Here is a 21,109-nt window from a genome sequence, read left to right as displayed (position 1 = left end):
GCCAATTAAAAGGTCTGGAGTAATCCGGTTTTAGTCTTATTTATAACAGTGACACAATGTCCCACGGTTTCTCACTCATCACAGGATACTAGACCAGCAAACCCTTCAACACAACCCAGGCACACCCCCCAAAAGCAGAGGAAGTGTAAGCACACCTTGACAGGAAATGCTTAGTTGTACTCTCTGAAACTTCCTCCCTGCAGCTGTACACATATTTCACCAATGAGGTTAAGGGTTACATATAGGCGTGATTCCACAGGACATTGCTAGTTCCTGAGCTAAATATCAGTGCTGCACGGAAATGAGCTCAGTCCTTCCGCCGCATGAAATCTTTTCTTGCTTTCCTTCAACTGTTCCAAAGACCTCATTGTGAGTTTGTGTCAACTTACAGCTCCGATGTTTGTTTTTAGTCCAAAATAAATCGCCCCACAGCGTGTTCAGAAAGAGACTGTGGCACAAAGGAAGCCATGCGATGCATTGTTCAAGGATGCAATTTCCAAATCTGATCAAACTCCCCGGAATAGATTCTGCACTGGAGGACAGATAGTCCAGATTAGCTGTCAAAGTGCACAAAATGGCTGAAAAGCAACTGACTTTTTTTTCTTGTAAAAAGCAGCAAATCTACTGGGACTCCATGAATGAGACAAAAAACAAACTCCGCAGTGAATATGGCATAAATCACATGAATAACCTCTAGCCTTCCACATTCTTGCTTTCATCACAGCTCGACACGGAGCTGCTAAAAAGGGTGTGCAGATCTATTTTTAAAACCCTGCCTGTAATTTATTTCATTTCAAGATGGCAATTTTATCCCCCTATGATTTCAAGGCTGCAGTAATGTGGCTTTCATTTTTTTTCTAAACCCCAGCGTCTGACCGCAATATTCTGTTCAGCACCGCCAGGCCAACTGACAGCATTTTTATTTGTCACAGCCTTGGAGAGCCCCTCCACCGGCAGATTTTACACAGATTTGTGAACATGTTTCGTTTCGCTTGCCACTCTGATTGCAATCTGTAAACTTGTGTATGTGGAAAACAAATCCTGACTTAGCAGCTGCGTTTTCTAAGTTGGTGTGGGATGCCAGGATCCTGTCAAACAGGCGCTGGTCCTCCGGTAAAGGAATGATAAACACTTCATCACATGCCATGAAGAATGTAATCCGTGTAGCTATGTGAATATAAAACATGACTGGTATTATAACACAATGTGTTAACATAATGAAGCTCTCTCTGCAGGAGGAAAAGTAGCTTCATATTCTGTGAGAAATTAAGAGAAATTCCATAGTTTGAAAAGGCTGCATAGTTAAGTCTGAAGTCTGAGATAAAAATCACACCAGGCATCTTAAGTGATATTTAGACAACAACGTATGTCATTTCCTTTTGTTCCCTTCAGAGACGTACTGATGACATGTCTAGCAATCACAAGCCTGCAGCAGGAGTCAAGTATCACAACACAGAGAACGCAAAGTATATCACAACTATACCTGACATTCAGCTGTTCAGTCCACCATCCGAGAGGCGCTCGAGTCTCTGAGGAGCACAATGAGAAAACACAAAATAGTGGGTTAAGAGGAACCAGGATGACAGCTCTCCGGCAGGCAGCGGCGTTGGTCTCAGTCGGACATCCTCGCTCACATGTCTCTCTCTCTCTCTCTCTTTCTCTCTCTCTCTCTCTCTCTCTCTGATCTGTGAGGTAATCTGTCTCTGCCCCGCCGATCACACACTACGGCAGGCAGCGGTCTCGCATCATTAACGCGTCCTAATAAAGCCAGTCAATGACCATGTCCCTCAGTGAGGACAGGATCCCAGACAGGCACCCAGCAGGAGGAGGCAGGGAAGTGGGGAGGAGGGGTAAAGGGGGGCACGGCTCTCCGTCTGAGGTTTAGTTGGGTGACAGCATGCTCCCTTGTTGTTTTTTGGTTTTTTTGTGTGTGCTACTTTTTTGTATGCAAGGCTGCTCGCTTATGCCATTACTTGTCTGTGTGTGTGTGTGTGTGTGTGTGTGTGTGTGTGTCATGTGCAACACTGTGTGTGGGGATGTGTGAAGAGGATGTGGAGGCGGACCCAGAGAGGCTTACTCATCACCCAGTTCACTGTCCAATCACTATCAGAGCCTCCTGGCAGCACAATGCCTCCCACACATGGCAGACCTTTTAACAACTGTCTCCAACACATAAATGAAACCTTCACTTATTAAACTTCTTACAGTCAGCCACAGCCATTAACCCTCACTGACATGATGTAATGTAGACCTGCCAGGAGGCTGACGGTCGGCAACAACTGCACACAGATGACATCACGTAAGCCTAATTCACTACGATGCTCTAATTACTCCATTCATTAGCGGTTAACACATGGCACGTTGAGGGCAAACAGGCTTACAGCTGGGCAAATACTTAGATTTAAGCTTGAGGTTCAGCTGCAAAAGGGCTGTGTGTGCTCTGCCTCTTGTAGTCGTAACCCTGAGGTCAGACCAACTTCTCATGCACTGGGTGTCTTATTTCCTCCTGCGGGCTGTATGAAGTAAGAACAAAGCAGCCAGCAGCCGGTGATATTATACCTGCTCAGGCACAAACCTACAAACACAAAAAAAAATCACTAATTCTGCCCAACAATAATCATTCCTGACAACAACTGTGCATGCAAATGAGGAAGCAAAAACATCCAAGAGCAGGCACCAGCCCCCACGGTCGCTACCTGTGGGAATATTTTCCTACAAAAGTATGTGTAATCAACAGTCTGTCACAAGATAATACCCAAATTAAGCTTATTTTTCAAAAGTGACTGAGCGTTTTTTTTCGAGATATGGATGTCAAATCTACTGTTGCCACACCTGTTCCTTCCTTCCTGCAGCAGCGCAGGCCAAGACTCTTCTTGTTGTTGCAACACCATGAATGTGAAACAAAACCCTCCCATGTACCGCTAAAACCGCAGGACGTGAATGAATCAATCCACGGAGGGAGAGAGTCATGCACATGACGGGGATTTTGTGCGAGCAAAACCACTCGTGTCGAGAAAATGTGACATCTAGTTATTCTGACTGGTACAAATCCTTTCTTTCCTTCCATTTTTTTGTTGGAAGGAGATAAGACAGAGCACAGGTCCGAGTAAGGGGACGAAGAGAATACGCTCTGTGACAGATTCAAAGAAACATCCCCTCTGCTTAATGTTCCCGGTGGAAAAAGGAGCGCACGGCTAGTATCACCTGTCTGGTCCGAATCCTTTCTCAGGCCTGGTGTCTGTCTCACCCCCCAAAAAGTCAATTTGCTAAAAGCCTTGTAACAGGAACAGGAAAGGAAGAGATAGTAAAGGGAAATATTTCACCTGGGCTACAACTGAGCTCCTTGGAGCAGAATGAGCATGATAGAGCTGAAAAATAACTCAAACTCTCACAAAAACTAAAGATTCAATATGATGTCTTCAATGTCTTTTCAGCAGCATGGGAGCATCACTGCATCATTTTTTCCTTTATGAATAATAGCCATGATAAAAAAATGTATTGACAAACCCGACAGCTCCTGAGAAGCTAAAATTACAATGAATTAAAAACCCAAAGGGACCAATTTTGTGGGACATACAATATTCTCCTGAGAGCAGCGATCAAATGTGACACCTTGTGGTTCAAATTATCCAGTGCACTCAGGCGTGTACACAAGATTTCTGGTCAGTGGGACACAGATGTTCATTATCTTATGACAACTATATCAACTCAACTCCAAACAGGTGTTGATACAGTGACTTGGCGCAAGTTCACAGAGACTCTAAAGGCTGCGGATTAGGATCAAAACAATCAGGCTTTAAAATCTTTTATGGGACTGAAATTACAGAGAAAATCAACTCTGTCTCGTGTTTATTAAAGCATTCCCTTGGGTTTTAGGGGGGATTAACTTGCCCAAAGAAACCCCACATCTAGTTCATGAATTCCCAATCAATATCCCTATAAATAATTCATAATAAAACCATGAGCCATAACAACATTTCACAACAAAAAAAATCAGCAACTTTTCAAGTGAAGCCTGGGAGGAGTGAAGTTTCTGCTCAATGCCTCTTATCAAGATAGACCAAGCATAAACAGCTCAATCATTTATGATCCAGGTGTTCATTCACTGAGGAGTTTCATGCTCTCACTCTTGATTAATTGTGATGCTCGCGGTTTGATCTGTGCTCTCGGTTGTCAAGGGCCAGTTTCTGTCTTCCCCCAGGATGTAAGTGAGGTAAAGTGATACGAGGAGAGGCGACTGATCCCAGCTGGACGGACTAAATCAAACAAGAGCCGGGACCATAACACATCAAAGGGCATCATGTGCTTTGTCTTACTGCACTATAGAACATGTCTTGGTACAGTTCATGAATCTTGATCATGACTGTGGACATTTAGGATTAGAGGAAAAAAAACTTGCCTCTGCATTGCATTCAAAATACACTCCAGTTTAAAAATCCTTTTTTTTTTTTTCCACCTATGAGCTGCTGACATATGTTAGCTTTAACATTATATTACAATTATTTTGCTGATGTTTTTGTCCTAAGTGACTTGCAATCCAAAAGTGGGAGTGTACCCCTTTAAAATACACAAATAAAGTATGTTCATTGTGCAGCACAAATGCTTAAAGATTTCCTGTCATTGAGATTTAGTCTGTGGGTATTTTACAATAGATTTAAGCCTGTATGTTCATTTTTGACCTCTGGAGTCCACGTTTCTTTGTAAACAAGTTTCCTTTAGTGATTAAACTAATAAGTAACTATTTTCTTACACAACAAGTACATAAAAATATTTTCTGGATCTCTATATTATGCATTTGCTATCAATCTTATGCATGTGTAGAAGTATTTGTTTTGGGTCTTTCGAGAGCCAACATATCTCAAAATACCACAATTAATAGATGCAAGGTCATTGCTTGCGGGGGGGGGGGGGGGAATTGATATAAAAAGGTCTAAGAGTGTGACTTTAATCATGCAGAAATCATTTTTCACCACCACCACTACGTGCTGCGCATCACCGCAAAAATAAAGACGCTACAGTGTTTTTAAAGAAAAAAATATGAAGTGCGGCATAAATGGACCTTTTGTGAAAACGTGCTTGTTTATGTGCGTTTACCTAACGATGGGCACCAACCTAAGGAGACTATTCCCCCGTTTTTTTTCCTGTTTTCCTTCGTCGCTTGTGAACAAATCCCTGACTGAATGCGGCGCACATACTGCACAATGCACTGCAGGCATGGAGAGAGGGGGGGGGGGGTGCCAAGCACATGTATGCCCCATCAGCCGCACAAGCACTTTATGAAAAAAAAAAACCTTCAGCTACAGTCAAAACGCTCTGCTGCGAGTATTTATAATGCACAGCCGATGAGGGAATAAAGACTCTGTTAGACTCGGTGTCCACTTTTGGGCTGCCGTAGTTCGTGCAACAGCAACCGTAAACTTTAAAGCTACTCACCATTTCAGCACAAAGCGTCTGCAGAGAACATGTGTCCAGAGCTCGGTTCGTCCGGAGTGGAGGATGTAGCCGAGCTGCACCGCTTTCTGTTCACACCGCTGGAAAGAACATTCACTGGTTTTTTTTTTTTTTTTTTTTTTTTTTTGGTCCTTTCTCGGGAAAATTTACGAGGAGAAGGATTTCGCTATGTGAATAGAGACGGGCGGCGCATGCGCAGTCTGTGGTCATCCTCGGATGCTCTCTGCGAGTCTCTCTAACCAAAATATTAGCAAGTCTTTTATTGTTTAAAATATGAATTACTGAGCTTTGTGGCACTAAAGGTCACTGCTGTTCTGTAGCTTCAGAGGACAGCTTGAAAAACACAGTCATTTTCAAATCAGTTTTATGTTATTATGCACACACCAATGATCCACCACCTTAAGCTTCTGTAGAAACTTTGTATGGTAGCATTATAAGCATAACGATGTGAAAAAGTATGGCAAGGTGACAAAAATTATACATATCGGCTCTAAACTCTGTTATGAACACTGAGCCTCAGGAAGTTAAATATGATAAAGATAGATAGCGACGTTTCCTGTTTAATTTGACCCTGCTGGGCCTGATGTCAATAAAGATGTTCATTGACCTTATCTTATTTTGTGGTTGTCCTCACATCTTTTTCTCATCTTTTATCTTTATGTGCCTGTTAGAAGCCTTAAAGGCACATTAACCTATAGTTCTAGGCTACTAATATCTAGAGAACTTGCACCAAGCCGGGGCATGTGCTATAAGTATTATTTATAATCCTGATAATATTGACTACTGAGAGATGTTCCGACGTCTTTTTATGTTAATGTTTGTAATGTTTAATTAGTCCTTCTCCCTATAGTCCATTTCAGACGGTATGTAGTAGACTGCATTACACTATGGGAAAGGCTAACAATTAGTGTAAGCCAAATAGCTGAAACAATTAGTCCACGGATGGGGAATCGGGCTGCAGGAGCCCGAAGATCATGGCGCAAACAAAAAGTTGCGCTCCTTGTAAACACGCACCCGGGCGCCTCATTACCAAGTGAATGGATGATGAGCTGTTCAGGTAACAAGTCTTGAGGACGCATGTCAATTTCCTTTAATGTTCTCAGCTACTTGTTAAACATGAAAGGGGGTGGGTGAGGGTATATAAGACACCCCTAATCTCCCGGTGGAGGAATTTGTCATTAACCGGCCTAAAACATGCGCTCACTGGGAGCTCTGGGCGTCGCGCTGCACGCATCTCTGCTGGTGCTGCTGGCTCAGGGGATCCATAAGCCCAGAGATGGAGCTTACATGAGGCCGCCGCAGCGTCTGTCCGTCGTGGACCGATCGACCGGGTATCACCTGCCGACCTACATGATGCACCTCTACAGGAATTTCAAGTCCAACTTCTCCAGGCCGGTGGTCACCATGGAGCAAGATGCCGCAAAGCAAGCAGACACCGTGAAGAGTGTGATGGCGAAAAGTAAGATTTGGTTGATTATTCTACAAAAAAAAAAAAAACAAGTGAGAAGGGAAACAAGATGATGGCAAACTGTATTTATTCCTTAAACTTCAGTAGCTCCGCGCAGACTCAGATCTCTCCTCTCTTAAATGTTAGTGTTTTTTTTTTTTTGTTTTTTTTTTGGCTCAAGAGATGTCCTGTCAAAGCTGCGTGCCAGACGACCTCAGAGGGTTTCAATCCACATCCCGCTCAGGGGGTGAATAACCACGCAGGGATCAGCGTGTGAAAAGGCCGGTTTTCTGTCTAATTCTCAAAGCAAACCTCTTTTTTTTCTTAAATAGGTGATGTTGATTAGATATCTCGCCAGACATCCCCCTATACAAATCTCTTGTTAGGTCAAATCAACAACTTCCCTCAGTTCTTTTTCACACTTGGCTTGATTAGATTAGAGCTCGGGATTTAATGGTGACACAAGCAGCCATCAGAGGACAGCCCTCCCCGCTGCTGAATCCAATTTCACATCGCTGCTAGGTGTTAGAGTTATTACCTGTTTGTCTGACTGAGGATATGCAGAAGCCAGGACGGGCAGAGACGTGTTAAATGATTGGTTTCGGGTGTTTGCTTTGAGTGGATTAATATAGAGGGTGGTTTGCACTTTTGATCAACAGTCCAGCTGCAGTAAATGGGCCAATGCACTGGACAATGCAGAAGTTGAATGTTTAAAACGCTTTAATCCTTTAGATGAATTTGAACCACACCTGTTCATTGAATCACAATGAACCCCCCCACCCCCACCCCCTCTGCCATTACAGATGTGGGTGCAGCACATGTTGTGGTGCACTGGGACAATGACTGGATTTTTTTTTTTTCTGAGGCCTTACAACTTAAATTCACTGAAATTTATATCAATACAAGCTAGAATATAAGTTATCAAAAGCAGTTATATTTTTTATTTATTATTTTCCCTGCACCTCACTTTGCAGGACAAAAGAAGTGATTGGACCTACATGGATCTACATATAACATAAATCATACCTGTAATTACCCCCAAAGTTGCACTTATTATAAGACCATTAGCAGGATCCCACCATTAAGACTAATTTTATAGGTTTTGTATGATAATAAAAGCATGTATTATATCTGGAGTACAGTTTTTACCACTATGCATTGCTGGGTGATATAGATACAGTTTTATACCATGATGTAGATGACAGTACAACAGTAGAAATGTCCATTAAAATGTTGTATTAAAAACAGCAACACTGGCACAAACTGTATTAAAAAAAACCTCCTTGATATCTTCTCAGGTTGTATGTAATCATATCACCCAATCTTACTCCCACTGTCCACCTGTTGAGATTAATTTAAGCTTGCTGCAGAGACAGAAATAGCAATTATATTGCTTTAGCAGTATTTCCAAGAGCAAATCTTACATCACTGAAGGAGACGTGAACAGGTTACCTCAACTTTAATATAGTATTTAACAGGTTGTATTTATTTTAGTACAGTGCCTTCAATATGCAGCAGGTGTTCAATTTTTCTTTAACAGGTGGATTCTGCTTGCACTGCAAAGCCCACTGGTGCATTCATTAATTTGGTGTCATATCAGTTTAAAATACTTGTCATGATTTTGATATTCATCCTGATTTTACCATAATGTCCACTAATGATAAGCTATGTGATAAAGTGTGAACCCTAATGATGCTAATCTTTCTCTTTTCACTTCATTAGGTTTGACGTACAGACACAGGCGCTGGGTTGCAACCTTTGACCTCCAAACCCTGCTGGCTGACAAGCAGATCCAGGCAGCAGAGCTGAGAATCAGGCTCCCTCGGACACCGAGCACTTACAACATCTCAGTGGAGGTCTATCACCATGGCCAGGCATGCCATACGCACAAGCGCTGCCAAGAACAGCAGCTGGTGGGGCTGCTCACTGAATCATCACTGGTCACTTCATCACAGAGCTGGAAAGTGTTCAATATGACAAGTCCTCTCTTGGACTGGCTCAGACAAAAATCGACAGAAAGAATTCACCACAAAACCGTATCAAGAAGAAGGAAAATGGTAAAGACAAAGAGAGGCCTGTCACTTCCCGATCCCGTCTATGTGGCGAGCCCAAGGAGTGAGCAGGATGTTAGTGACCGAGCCTTGCTGGTCATCTTTTCACACACTGGCTCAGATGAAAACTCAAAGGCCAAAGCAAGCTTACTTCATACAGCTGAACAATCCAAGTTCTTGTCCCCCGCTGAAATCAAAAAGGCCCGCTGGCCAAAGAGGCGCAGGAGCAAACGGGGCCAGAGAGAACAAACAGTGAGAAGCCTGCAGGTGTCCAAAAGAGGGAGTGAAAAACCTCTCTGTCGCAGAGTTGACCTGCATGTAGACTTTAACCAAATAGGCTGGGGGTCCTGGATCATCTTTCCTAAAAGGTATAACGCCTACCGTTGTGAAGGTTCCTGCCCTGGTCCTTTAGGAGAAGACCTAAATCCAACAAATCATGCTTATATGCAGGTGGGTATTACAGCCTATCTCTCTATCAATCTATCTGTCTATATTCATGCTGCATTCAGCAGAAGATCCCTGCATGAACTTCTGTATTTGTACAAGAGAGAGTTTATGTAATAGAATAAGTTAAGTTAACTGGTTTAAATTCTATATAACAAAATTCTCTGTTTTGTCTCTTCCTTTTCCAGAGTTTACTGAGACATTATCACCCTGACAGAGTGGCATCACCCTGCTGTGCCCCAACCAAAATGAGTCCATTAAGCATGCTGTACTACGAAAATGGAGAAATGCTCCTTCGACATCACGAAGACATGATTGTGGATGAGTGTGGCTGCCAGTGACAGCTGAAACCCCCCCCCCCCACCCCCCCACCCCCCACTAAGCATGACCTGTGTTGTTGCGTTGTGTGTTGCTGAGCAGCATAACAGCACAAAAATGCTGTACAGAAGCAACCCGTTTCTGAAAAACAAAAGAAAACACTTAGCCAGAATGAAAAAGCTCTTTGAAATTTTTCACTGTACACGGAAAGATTGTAGCTGATCTATGTGCAGAGACACAACTTTAATTTGTGATGTGAGCTCTGGTATCGAAGGAAAACATTGTCGTTTTAAGACGTACTGAAAGACAAACAGTACAGCAGCATCTTGCCCTCCAGGTGTGTGCAGTTGTCACAATCTAATGTAAAAGTTTATTCTCCTTAACTTATCAATTTCATCAATGTAAACACAAAATGGCAATGTGATTGAATATTCCAGCACTGTTTTATTGTACATTACCATTTGTGTAACTCTAAACTAATGTATATTTATTGTAAATATTAAAGAAAGTTGTATTTATGTACATTTAGCACATGGAGTATGTATTTTGTTATGTTTTATTACTTAAACTGAACTTTTTTTGGCATATGAACATAGGAAAGTTATATAATAGTGGGGGGCTATATTTTATAAAACTTAACCAGTTCAAATGCAAGAATACTGTCCAAGCTTATTTTCAGCACTACGGCTCAATATCAAACCTTTACCTGCTTTTTGGTACCAATCAAAATATGTCCTCAGCAGCAAGTATGTCTTGTAGTCTGGTCTAATAGCACAGCTTTCTCTGGACTGTCTGGTTTGTTTTATGCTGTTGTGACACAATATAAACACAAAATAGCTGCAAACATATCCACAACATGTAACAGTACGTCCCTGCTTGGATCACTGGCATATTTATCTGGAACTACTGTGCGTGATACAAAAGAACAGGCACATCAGAGGAGGCAGATTTTTCTAGTTTCACTCGGTTTCAGTCATTCACAGTGAGTCATAGCCAAAGTCCACTGATGTTCACTAATTCAAAATAAAGCTCTGTATAGCAGAGTAATATCCAGCAAATACTGTGAAGTGGCTGCTAGTTGTAACAATGCAAAACTAAGTTCTATTCTTCTGAAGCCAGGGGGCTCATTGTATTCAGATCCTTTGAAAATACACTGACTGACCAGGAATTTGCCAGAGTCATGACCACAGCAGTGGACAAACTGGGAATAGTGGATCGGGACTCAGAGGTAAGACAACAATCTCAGCCTCAGGCGAATATGGAAAAAAAATCGTAATAATTTAAAATATATTAGAGCTGCTACGATCAGTGGATCAACAGAAATTTAAATCAGCATTTATTTTGAAGATCATTTTCAAAGCAAAAATGCCACATTTGTTGCTATTCCTTAATTCGAACATGATAGTAAATGAAATCTCTTTGGGTTTTGGACTATTGTTGGGACAAAACAAGACATCTGAGGGCATAACCTTGAGCTTTGCAAAATTGTGATAAGAATTTTATATTATTAGATATTATTGATTTAATTTCACAGTTTTCTGATGTTTTACATACTAAACAGTTAATTGAGACATTAATTGAAAATCAAGCCATGACAGGGCTGTATGTTGATTAATCAAAAATCAATCTGTAACTGTTTTGATAATTAATTGTTTGAGTCATTTTCCAAGCAAAGATAAGGAGAAAAATGTCAACATTCTCTTGTTTCAGCTTCTCAGATGTGAGCATTTTCTGCTTTTGTTAGTCGTATATGATTGCGAATTTAATATATTCGGGGATTTGAACTGTTGGTCAGACAAAACCGATGAAGATATCACCTTAGTTTCTAGTTGTAATTTAGAATACACTGCAGATGAATTAATAATGAAAATTATTGTTAATTGTAGCCTTCATCAACTGAGATATAACTCAAGATTAAAGACTTAAGACTAAAGATATTTTCTACATGTCTCTTAAAGATGCTCAGTGCAAAAAACTCCTATTTTAAAAAGCAGAATTCAGGCATGAAACTTCTGAATATGATTACAAAATTAATACCTAATGTTGACCGACTGACACATATTTTTTAAATAATATGTAGCTGTGTTTTTTTTATACCTCAACACCAGCAACAGCCTTGGGCAGAGGCATTATGTTTTCGGCTTGCCTGTCCAGCCATCCGGTCATCCGTCTGTCCCATTCTCTTGAACGGGATATCCTGTCTTCATTTTAGGCAAGAACGTCCATTTGAATTCAGGTTCAAACATCAACGTCAATGTGACCTCATAAAACATTTTAAATACATATACAGAAAAATACTTTGTTAATCCATTTTGGGGGAAAAATAAATAATTTCCAGAAATTGAGTTGGCTCAACTTAATTTTTTTGCCTAAAATCAATCAATCAATCATTTGTTTTGAAGAGAAGGGGGCTCTGCAGATGATTCAGCTACCAATAAAAACCTCCTGAACAAATAACAGTGAAGAAATCCCAACCAGGAGAAGCTGACTACAGTGATGGGAGTGGTGGTGAAGACAACTCCCATGATCCCATACTCCTTAACAATGTCACCAAACGCTGTCTTCTGTTATTGTTTTGATTGAGACCCCTGGCAGCACAAAAATAATTAATTTAATCAAAACTAATTTCATATAATCTATTTCATTTCATTAATGTAACCCACTTTAATTCATTTGAATAAATAACATTTAAATATTTGTTTGTTAATTAATATAACTCAATTTAATTTAATTTATTCTTAGCGACAGATCTGGACAGACATGGATGTAAACTAATTTAACTGGCAGAAGCACTGATGCTTATTTTGCTTCTTACTGCAGTTGAACTCTGAACTCTGGTCGAGCTGCGCTGTCTGCAAACTGACATGTTTACTAGTGGGCCGTTTGCTAGCAGCCTGAAGCTAATTCATGCTAATGATATCGAGAAGCAGCCACGCTTCTCTTGTTTGCCATGTGAGTTGCTGCCCGCGGGTATTACCTTTCCGATGCATTTCGGGAATATTTAAGGGTGAACTGCTTTCTCCCGCGGCTGAAAATACACGCAAACCAAATTAGACTGCGGTTGAGCTGCTTGTAGCTAACGCTAGCTAACGCTGGCAGCTGCCAGGCTCTGTAACAGCAGTGTCTAGTCCGGGTAAGTGGCTTCCTAGTGACTTTTTAATGAAACGCTTATGAAGTAGTGGCTAATTGACCATCTATAGCTCAACAGGCTGCATTTGTATTAATCCGACAGTGTAGGGTTGTGGTACAGTAAGGCTAAAGCTTATTTTACATTAACATGTACGTACTTGGTCGGAAATGTGGCTGTTAATGGCAACCAGGTCCAGTTCAGTGGTGCTGTGGTTTCAACTTTTGGGTTATTCGCTATTTCCATTTTAAGGATTTAGTACGTTTTAATAACGACTGTAGTGAATGATGAGAGTAAATGTTTTCAGTGTTTCATGGACTCACTAACTGCAGGATCCTCCAACTGAAAGTAGAGCTGCAACCAATAGTCAATTAGTTGATCAACAGAAAAAATACTTGGCAACTGTTCTGATAATCAAAGTCATTTTTAAGCAAAACAGCCAAACCATTCCCTGGTTCCAGTTCCAGTTATAACTTGTTTTGTTTTTTTTTATCACTGTAAACTGAATATCTGTGGCTTTTGGAGTCTTCGTCTGACAAATTTGCATTTTTCACTGTTTTTTTTACATTTTATAGACAAAACAATGATGCAGCCCTAGCATAAAAAGTTCAGTGACAGCATAAAAATCCTCCAGATTATAGATTGTCATTATCTTTGATTGACTACGATTCAGTAATTATTTTAATGTTTCATGAATTGTCAGTTCCAAAACTTTCTGACAGGTGCGTTTCTTCAAAATAAGTATTTTTGTTTCTTTTTTATTTGTATGTATTTTCATTGTTGGATTGCTATCCACTGAATGATTTTAGTACTTCTTCCACATTATGTGGTAAGAGAACTAGGACACATGCAAAGCCTAAGAACATATACTAACTTGTTTTTGACTCAGTGTAGTAGTGTGGTAATTGCATAAAGAGAGAAACATTTGTAATAGTATACTGTCATTATTTTTTAATATATTATTTGCCTGTCATACATCTCATTTAAAAAAAAAAAGTATGTGTAAGTGTATTGTTGTATGACCCTTAGGAACACTTACTGCAGAGAAATGGCTGAGGCAGTTGCAAATGTGGCCCGGAGGATTAATGCAACTGTAGAGGAGGGGAAAGATAATTTGGGTAAGACCCCATTCACACATCTTTCTCTTTTGTCCCTTACTCCCTCATCCTGCACTTTCATAGCAAATGAATGAATTGCTCTGATTCAGTATTGTGATTGATGCTATTTCAGATTTCACCAGCAGATGGTGACAAAGACTTACATTTGTTTGCTCATGTAACCATAAATTCAAATCCCACAGTGTTTGTTAATTATAGATATTCAACATCACCCTGCTGTGTTAATGCTTGATAATCTCATAATTGTGTTTTTCTTCTCTGCAGATCTGTCAAACTGCAAGCTCATTTCTTTCCCAGACGGTGTGTTCAAGGTCCTGAGGAGTGTCTCAGAAAACATCCGTGTTATCACGCTGGCTGACAATGAGATGAAGGCACTTTCCAGCAAGTTCTTCTCAACTTTCACTCAGCTGAGAGGTAGTGGATAATAAATACACCACAGCTATTTGATCCATGAATCCAAATCCACAGAATGTCTTCATGCTCTGACAGAAGAACAGGCAAGTGACCCCTTGATTTACTTGTGTCTTGAAATACTTTGCAGAACTGGACCTGCATGGCAATGTTCTCACCAAACTGCCCGACGCCGTGGGAGAAATGGAGCATTTGACCAGCATCAATCTGGCAAATAACAGCTTCTCCATCTTCCCAAGCAAGCTTACTGAGATAGCCACGCTGGAGAAGATTAACCTGGAGGGAAACAGCATCACTGGTAAGAATAACATTTTAATGCTTGTTGTGTGGAGAAAGAGCTTCAGTTTATTCTGTGTTTCATGTTTTCTTTCCTACAGAACTTCCCATGGAGAAGTTGTGTGCCATGCCGGCACTGAAGTGGCTGAATGTGAAGTCAAACCCCTTGGACTCAAACACTCAGTCTGCTCTGCAGTCTTCCTACAAATTTGACATTTTGTCCACAACAGAGTCCTAGAGGATGTCTTAAATGATATTTCACCACATATAGAATGCATGCTGTGTGCCTTTAACTACTTCAGTTGGATGCTTTTGTGTGCCTGAGAGATGAGAAAAAACATAATACTTGAAGATATCACAATGCTGTACAAGAAACAAGCACAGAGGTGTGTAAAGATCCTCCTTGCTTGAGTTTTTACTTCTTGCTGCTGCCCACGCCCCGTGGCATCTACTTTGGCCTTTGTTTGAATTGCAAAGGGCTGAAGTTGATATTTGGAGATAAAATCTATCCATCTTTATGCACCATTTGACCTTTTTTGTCTCAGCTGAGATACTTGCAATTACTTATTTATTACTTTTGATAGTATAAAAATGTGTTTTTAAATTAAAGCTTACATGGAGGAAACATGCATCATTGTTTCATTATTTTTCACTGGGTGACTCATTTATTGCTGAGACTATGTGAAATGAATTTTTGATTTATTATGCTAGGCTGAAGACACACATAGCTTGAGCTGAATTCAGCTTCAGTTGCTGTATATTTTATTTAGGGCTGCACTTTACAATTATTTTCAATTATTTTCTTGATAAACAAAAGTCTACAAAATGTCAGAAGAGTGAAATAATTCCTTCAGCCCAAGATGATGCCTTCAAGTTGGTTGTTTTGCACAACCAACAGTATAGAACCCAAAAGTATTCATTGGACTGCAATAGAAAACATGGAAAAGCAGCAAATCATCATTTCAGAGGCTGTGACTATACAGTGATTGGCTTGATAAATCTTTTATAAGATTAATCAGTTATTACATAGATGTTGATTAATTTTCTATTAATCAGTTGATAATTTTTTTCAGGTCTAGTTTTCTCAGTAACTTATAGTTCACATTATTTCTTCCAAATGAAGAAGACAGTTGCTTTAAAAGTTGGAATCAATTTGGCTGATGATCATACATTTGAACTGTATTTATGGTGGTGGGTACATGTTCTCCTGTAGCTCATCCTCACACATGCTCTGGGATCAAAGGTTTGGCTCATAACATAGAACAAAATCAGTTTGAGAGACCAGCGAATTGCTCAATTCTGAAACTACCTGGTCACCACAGAGGCTTGTTTTAGTAGGCAAGAGAAAGTACAGATGGCAGCGTAAGTGCTGAACAAGCTCTTAAATCCTCCATCTGTAAAGAATGCTGCAGATAACAGAGACTGGGCCATAGTGGAGCGATTAAAAGTATTTTGCTCAGACTTTTCCAGGCATTCTTTAAATAGCACCACTGCTGATTCTGGACCATTTAAGCTGATGTTTGGGCAGACTGGAGTCTTTCTGTCATATTAACACAAGAGGGTGTTGGTATTATGATATACTGTACAAGGAGTTCACTAATGACCAGATTATTTTTTGTCCTTTTTCTGTGTACAAGACTTCAAAAATGCAAAAAGAGCATGCCAAGCTCTTACACTCACAAGCCAGCCAAAGGAGAATGTCTCCTGGCCAACAGGGCTGCAGGCTTACAGCGTCACATGACTTCTGACTGTGACCTTGCATTGTGCATCATGCTGCAATCTGAATCACTTTAATCATCCATATACCAGTGAAAACTACAGCCGTTTTTCAGTAGTCTACAGGTATAGATATTTGGCTCGCTAAGACATGAATTTTGATTATCTTCACAGCAGGAGGTGTATTTGTATGTATTGCATGTGTTTTAGTTACACTAAATAGGTAACAACTTCTCCAAATAATGAGATTGAATAATAATATTATTAATATAATAATATAATACACATTAAGTGTTCTTTTTTCCCCCTTTGGTTCCTTTTGTAATGGTGCAAAAAGTCATGTAAATTAGCTTCTGTATTAGCTATACAGCATTATGAATGAAATGCATTTCAGTTGGTGGTCAAATACACCAATACTCTACTTTTACATAAAAAAATTACAGCAAAAAACAAAAAGCATTGGAGCAATAGCTCCTAAACAAATGTAGATTTACTTGGTTTCAGCAAGTTTACTTGGTTTCTTGGTTTCTTGGTTTTGGATTCAGCAAGGACCATAAAATGCCATCTGTCACCTTCAGAATAACCTGCTACCTGTTTTTAAAAGTTTTTTTTTAATTTAAATTAAATATAAACTAAGTCAATAAGTTAAATAATTTATACAAATTGTTCCTGAAATTGGCCCCATAAGTATGTTATCAAATAGTTACAGTGAAACTCCGGAGGCAAGAAGTCACGACTTGGGTACGCCACCTAATCCTGCTTTCGTAATAGGTTTACAGCTAACACCAGTCAGCTCCATCTGTTTTTGTCTGAAAAGAGCTCTCAAGGGCCACAGCTTACAACAGGGAAATGGAAAACAAATCACTTCACATGCAAAGAAAGAAGGTAGAAACTTCACATCATGCTGCAGCATGGAGAAGTAGCAATGACAAAGGATTAGCTGTTGATTACTATTCGGAGAAATTCTGCTTCTCCCAGAGCTTTGTTTATTCGTGTTGGCTATGGATGCCAGTCTTGGATGTGATCCAAATCCAGAAAAGTGTAAAGAGACAAACAGAAGCCAGTATATCTCTGTCATCTGGCCTTTACACTCTTCATACAGCAGCTCTGTTGTCACATGCAGGCAGTTGTCAGGTCTCTAACCTTAAGCAGTGCGCATGTCTGCTCCTCTGCCTCAATGACTGCCTGTCACTCAGGATTTGCTTAGTCCTCTTGAGTTAGTGCACAGACGACAGAGGGTGAGTTTGAAACCAACAACAGACATGAGCTTCACCATCGAGGAGAGGGGCAGGCCCAACACCCAGGAGTACAGGGTGTTTTTCAGTAAGCAATGAACTACTTTGTGTCTTGGAGGGAAATAGTCCCTTCATGGATTGTGCATAGTGTAATAGTTGTTTGAACAAGTAGCTGCTGTAATAGTTATATGACCTGTAGTCATATAGTTTTATGAACTTTTTAGTTGCTTATGGTCTTGAATTTTCATTTATGCTAAAGAATAAATGAATAATAAATGAAGAGCTAAAATGCACAGTTTTCTTTACACAGAAAACTCTGAGGGTAAATACATCTCTCCGTTCCATGACGTACCCATCTACGCAAATGAAGCCGAGGTAAGCATCAAGTGTCTGTTAGTTCTCCATGACTTCTGTTAGACTCGTGGGGAAAAAAATAGAGCCAAATTTGTGCTCCTTCGGGATCACAATCTGAATCTGTGCAAGTACAGTATGATACATTTTTTGTAGTCCTTGTTGCTTTAGGAAGGTGTAGACAGCACCACGTATGAGCCTCAGTCTGTGGGCCACCTTAACTGGCTTCAGTAAATGTATCCGTAAATGAAGGGTTCACATCACAGGTTCAAGAAAGCCCATTACACGGCTGTTATGATTCTGTTATGAAAAAAAAGTTTTGTACAAAATTTTACTGCCCCTGGAGTGTTTTGTTGGCTGTAAATTATTTATCTATGGCACACTTGCTTCACTAGTTTCACTGTCTCACAGGCAGTAAAAGGATGTTTAGCGTTTTAGACAGTATACTTTTTGCATCAGCTGTTGCTTTCAGCATTCCTCAAGCCGTGTAGAAATGTGTCTAAAACGAGAGCATTCAGGCTCAGCATAACAAAATGGTATGTCCGCAGAATATATTTCACGCTGTGGTGGAGGTTCCAAGATGGACAAATGCAAAGATGGAGGTATGTATTAACATAATTTGTCCATAAATATGGTAATCTTATAAAAAAAAATAAGATGTAGATAGTCTATAGAGAAGCATATTCTTTTTCTGTACTTGCTATTGCCATTTCTCAAGATGATGGCTTTGTTATCATTATACTATCAAATAATGATATGACTGCAATAAATCATCCTTGTCATGTCTGAACTGATCATGCAAGTTACATAATTATGGCAATTTTCCCCCTTCTTCATTTACGGGGACCAATAAACTTAATTTGCTTTGTGCCCACGTTTCTCAGATTGCCACCAAAGATCCACTGAATCCACTGAAACAAGATATGAAGAAGGGGAATCTTCGTTATGTTGCTAACGTGTTTCCTCACAAAGGTTACATCTGGAATTATGGAGCTATCCCGCAGGTAAGTCCTGCCCAGGCTATATTTAAAAACTAGGAAACCAAACCATGTCTCTGCTCTGTCAAACATCTTCTTTTTCTTTCCCTTTCAACAGACATGGGAGGACCCTAACCACAAGGACAGTGACACAGGATGCTGTGGAGACAACGATCCTATTGATATATGTGACATAGGAAACAAGGTACTACATCAAATCTGTTTGTGGATATCAAGGACACAGAAATAAATCCAACTGTTGGCAGGTTTTTTTTTTAAACATGTGTCTTTGATTCCCAGGTGTGCTCACGAGGAGAGATAATCAAAGTGAAAGTTTTGGGAACTCTGGCTTTGATCGATGAGGGGGAAACAGACTGGAAGGTCATCGTGATTAATACAGAGGATCCTGAAGCCGGCGACTTTAACGGTAGGAATAACCTGAAATACAAGTCTTTCCACACTGCCAAATATGATGCCATCAGTTACATTTAAATCTGATCTGTATTTAGACTTTTCCTTTGTTGTTGACTGGTTGCAGATATTGATGACGTGAGACGACTGAAGCCTGGATATCTGGAGGCAACTGTTGATTGGTTCAAAAGATATAAGGTCCCAGATGGGAAACCTGAAAACCAGTTTGCTTTCGATGGAGAGTTTAAGGACAGGGTAACACAGCATTGTATTTTGAAAATCTTCCTCAAGAACATGTTAAATTAAATCAAAAAACGCTTAATAGTTCTTTATCTTTTCTGTTTTGGTTAAGCTCATCCGCTTCATCCTTTCCTTGTAAATTGATGCTGTCATGGAGGATGTAAATAAGAAAAATGTGTTGTTTTTTCTCCAGGACTTTGCCATCGCAACAGTGAAGAGCACCCATGAGTTTTGGAAGGCACTGATCTCTAAGAAGACCAACGCTGGCGAGTTAAATTGGTGAGTAGTTCACAATCAGAATATAGTCCATTATTCAAACAGTGAGCTGTATATGCCGATATGTGTGTCTGAGAAATGTTATCAGATATTTCCTCCCACAATGCCCTTTAGATAATTATCTGTCTCCAAATATATGCCTTTCTAGGTCCCTTGTTCTTTTAAAGCTGGAACTGTTTTCTTTGTTTTCTCTCTTTCTTGTGTCAGCGTGAACACCAGCGTCTCAGACAGTCCATTCTGCTGCTCAGCTGGAGACGCAGAGGCTGTGGTTAAGTCTGTAAGTCTGTTTTATTTTCACGCTCATGTTAGAAGCCTAAAATTCCACAACCTTCCCTTCCTTAATGAGAGCAGGGATGATAAGCTGGTAACTACCAAGCCCTCAGACAAAAACAGGGGATCATTAGTGAAGACAGAGAAAAGCTGAAGGCAGTTTTCTTTCAGTTTAATCCAACTGATCCACAACTGAGTTTTGGTTTTTAGTTCAAACTGAGCAAGGATGTCATGGCTTTCACATAATAGAAAAATGCCTCCCAGGATATGCACAACGCTATTTCTGACAGCGTTTAATAAGGCCATAATTAATGATTTCACTAACTCTTACAGGCATGTGCTTTTGGAGCTGAAGCTCCTATTCCAAGTTCAGGTGGGTGTTTTGTACATTTATTTGTTCTATTGCAGCAACTCTATGTTGTTACACTATGAAAATCAGTTCTACTTGTTCATTTTTCAGTCGACAAATGGTTCTACTATGAGAAGTAGGAAGGAAAAGCCTGGACAGAAGCATGAAGATGTGACTTCACTCCTTCCATCTACATCACAGTGACACGTGACAGATTGGATGTATATTGTATGTCACATTTTACCAGTTTCGGTTTTTTTTCCCCTCTCTCTCTTTTTTTCTTTTTTGTTCACACTTGGTCATCTGATGCTGTCATTGTCAAAACTGCTTGTTGTGTGATTGTGGCACTTTGTAAAATTCAGACCATGTGAAAGCACTTTTACGCTTTTTCATCATTTATGCTATAGGCCATAATTTCAGGCTTGACAGGACACCATAATAAACTACACTAAATCCAGCGCTATGGTGTATTGTATTGATTTTATCGCCACTGTTACATATTATTATTATGATCATTTAGACCTGAGCTGACCTACAGAATATTGATCTTAAGTGGATAATGGTGCCCTGATGGGAAAAGATGGACAGAGAGAAATTGTGTTCTGCTTCGTTTCTCTTGTTACTCATTTCTATGCAATCCT

At 40.1% G+C, this 21,109-nt stretch overlaps 4 protein-coding genes across 8 annotated transcripts in view; 3 read left to right on the top strand and 1 right to left on the bottom strand.

The window, feature by feature from the left end:
• pald1a (phosphatase domain containing paladin 1a) overlaps positions 1-5,977 on the bottom strand; it is a 54,713-nt gene extending 48,736 nt beyond the window's left edge. Inside the window, exons 1-2 of one of the 3 annotated variants that reach the window (XM_071461941.1) lie at positions 5,434-5,977; positions 1,484-1,529 (exon numbers count right to left, since the gene is read on the bottom strand). Coding sequence is in view for 1 of the 3 variants with exons in the window: in XM_071461939.1 (XP_071318040.1) it covers positions 1,484-1,530; positions 5,100-5,258 (206 nt within the window). In the remaining 2 variants the exon portion in view is untranslated. Of the gene's footprint in view, positions 1-1,483; positions 1,531-5,099; positions 5,336-5,433 lie in introns of those variants that run through there. The other 2 variants (XM_071461939.1, XM_071461942.1) reach the window with 2 other exon arrangements.
• A 402-nt stretch (positions 5,978-6,379) lies between these two features.
• ndr2 (nodal-related 2) lies at positions 6,380-10,315 on the top strand. The gene is made up of 3 exons (XM_071461945.1): positions 6,380-6,910; positions 8,621-9,399; positions 9,582-10,315. Exons 1-3 carry the CDS (start codon positions 6,646-6,648, stop codon positions 9,732-9,734), a joined length of 1,197 nt encoding a protein of 398 aa, XP_071318046.1. The 5' UTR covers positions 6,380-6,645; the 3' UTR covers positions 9,735-10,315.
• Positions 10,316-10,917: 602 nt separating this feature from the next.
• lrrc20 (leucine rich repeat containing 20) lies at positions 10,918-15,272 on the top strand. Of its 3 annotated transcripts, none has more exons than XM_071463225.1 (5): positions 10,918-10,939; positions 13,868-13,956; positions 14,221-14,370; positions 14,498-14,665; positions 14,745-15,272. In XM_071463225.1, exons 2-5 carry the CDS (start codon positions 13,887-13,889, stop codon positions 14,879-14,881), a joined length of 525 nt encoding a protein of 174 aa, XP_071319326.1. In that variant the 5' UTR covers positions 10,918-10,939; positions 13,868-13,886; the 3' UTR covers positions 14,882-15,272. The 3 variants fall into 3 exon arrangements, with proteins under 3 accessions (XP_071319326.1, XP_071319325.1, XP_071319324.1); XM_071463224.1 differs by lacking the exon at positions 10,918-10,939 and adding an exon at positions 12,547-12,844; XM_071463223.1 differs by lacking the exon at positions 10,918-10,939 and adding an exon at positions 12,557-12,663 and having other exon boundaries at positions 14,745-15,032.
• Positions 15,273-17,496: 2,224 nt separating this feature from the next.
• ppa1a (inorganic pyrophosphatase 1a) lies at positions 17,497-20,926 on the top strand. The gene is made up of 11 exons (XM_071462640.1): positions 17,497-17,682; positions 17,905-17,969; positions 18,494-18,547; positions 18,830-18,949; positions 19,041-19,127; positions 19,223-19,349; positions 19,461-19,588; positions 19,767-19,852; positions 20,057-20,126; positions 20,453-20,492; positions 20,580-20,926. The coding sequence occupies exons 1-11, from the start codon at positions 17,622-17,624 to the stop codon at positions 20,606-20,608; spliced, it is 867 nt and encodes a 288-aa protein (XP_071318741.1). The 5' UTR covers positions 17,497-17,621; the 3' UTR covers positions 20,609-20,926.
• Positions 20,927-21,109: the final 183 nt, after the last annotated feature.

Source organism: Trachinotus anak, unplaced genomic scaffold (assembly GCF_046630095.1).
Source record: "Trachinotus anak isolate AG129_WGS33_773 ecotype Australia unplaced genomic scaffold, CSIRO_AGI_Tana_v1 ptg000025l, whole genome shotgun sequence".
NCBI lineage: Eukaryota > Metazoa > Chordata > Actinopteri > Carangiformes > Carangidae > Trachinotus > Trachinotus anak.
This window is presented reverse-complemented; position numbering and strand designations above follow the sequence as displayed.

Bases quoted from the DNA above. Each gene is read 5' to 3' on its own strand.
- ppa1a (XM_071462640.1), top strand. From the start codon at position 17,622: ATGAGCTTCACCATCGAGGAGAGGGGCAGGCCCAACACCCAGGAGTAC. The intron at 18,950-19,040 runs GTAAGTCCTGCC...CCCTTTCAACAG, and splicing joins ATTATGGAGCTATCCCGCAG to ACATGGGAGGACCCTAACCA. The intron at 19,128-19,222 runs GTACTACATCAA...TTTGATTCCCAG, and splicing joins TATGTGACATAGGAAACAAG to GTGTGCTCACGAGGAGAGAT.
- lrrc20 (XM_071463223.1), top strand. The intron at 13,957-14,220 runs GTAAGACCCCAT...TCTTCTCTGCAG, and splicing joins GGAGGGGAAAGATAATTTGG to ATCTGTCAAACTGCAAGCTC. The intron at 14,666-14,744 runs GTAAGAATAACA...TCTTTCCTACAG, and splicing joins GGAGGGAAACAGCATCACTG to AACTTCCCATGGAGAAGTTG.
- ndr2 (XM_071461945.1), top strand. From the start codon at position 6,646: ATGCGCTCACTGGGAGCTCTGGGCGTCGCGCTGCACGCATCTCTGCTG. The intron at 6,911-8,620 runs GTAAGATTTGGT...TCACTTCATTAG, and splicing joins GAAGAGTGTGATGGCGAAAA to GTTTGACGTACAGACACAGG. The intron at 9,400-9,581 runs GTGGGTATTACA...TTCCTTTTCCAG, and splicing joins CAAATCATGCTTATATGCAG to AGTTTACTGAGACATTATCA.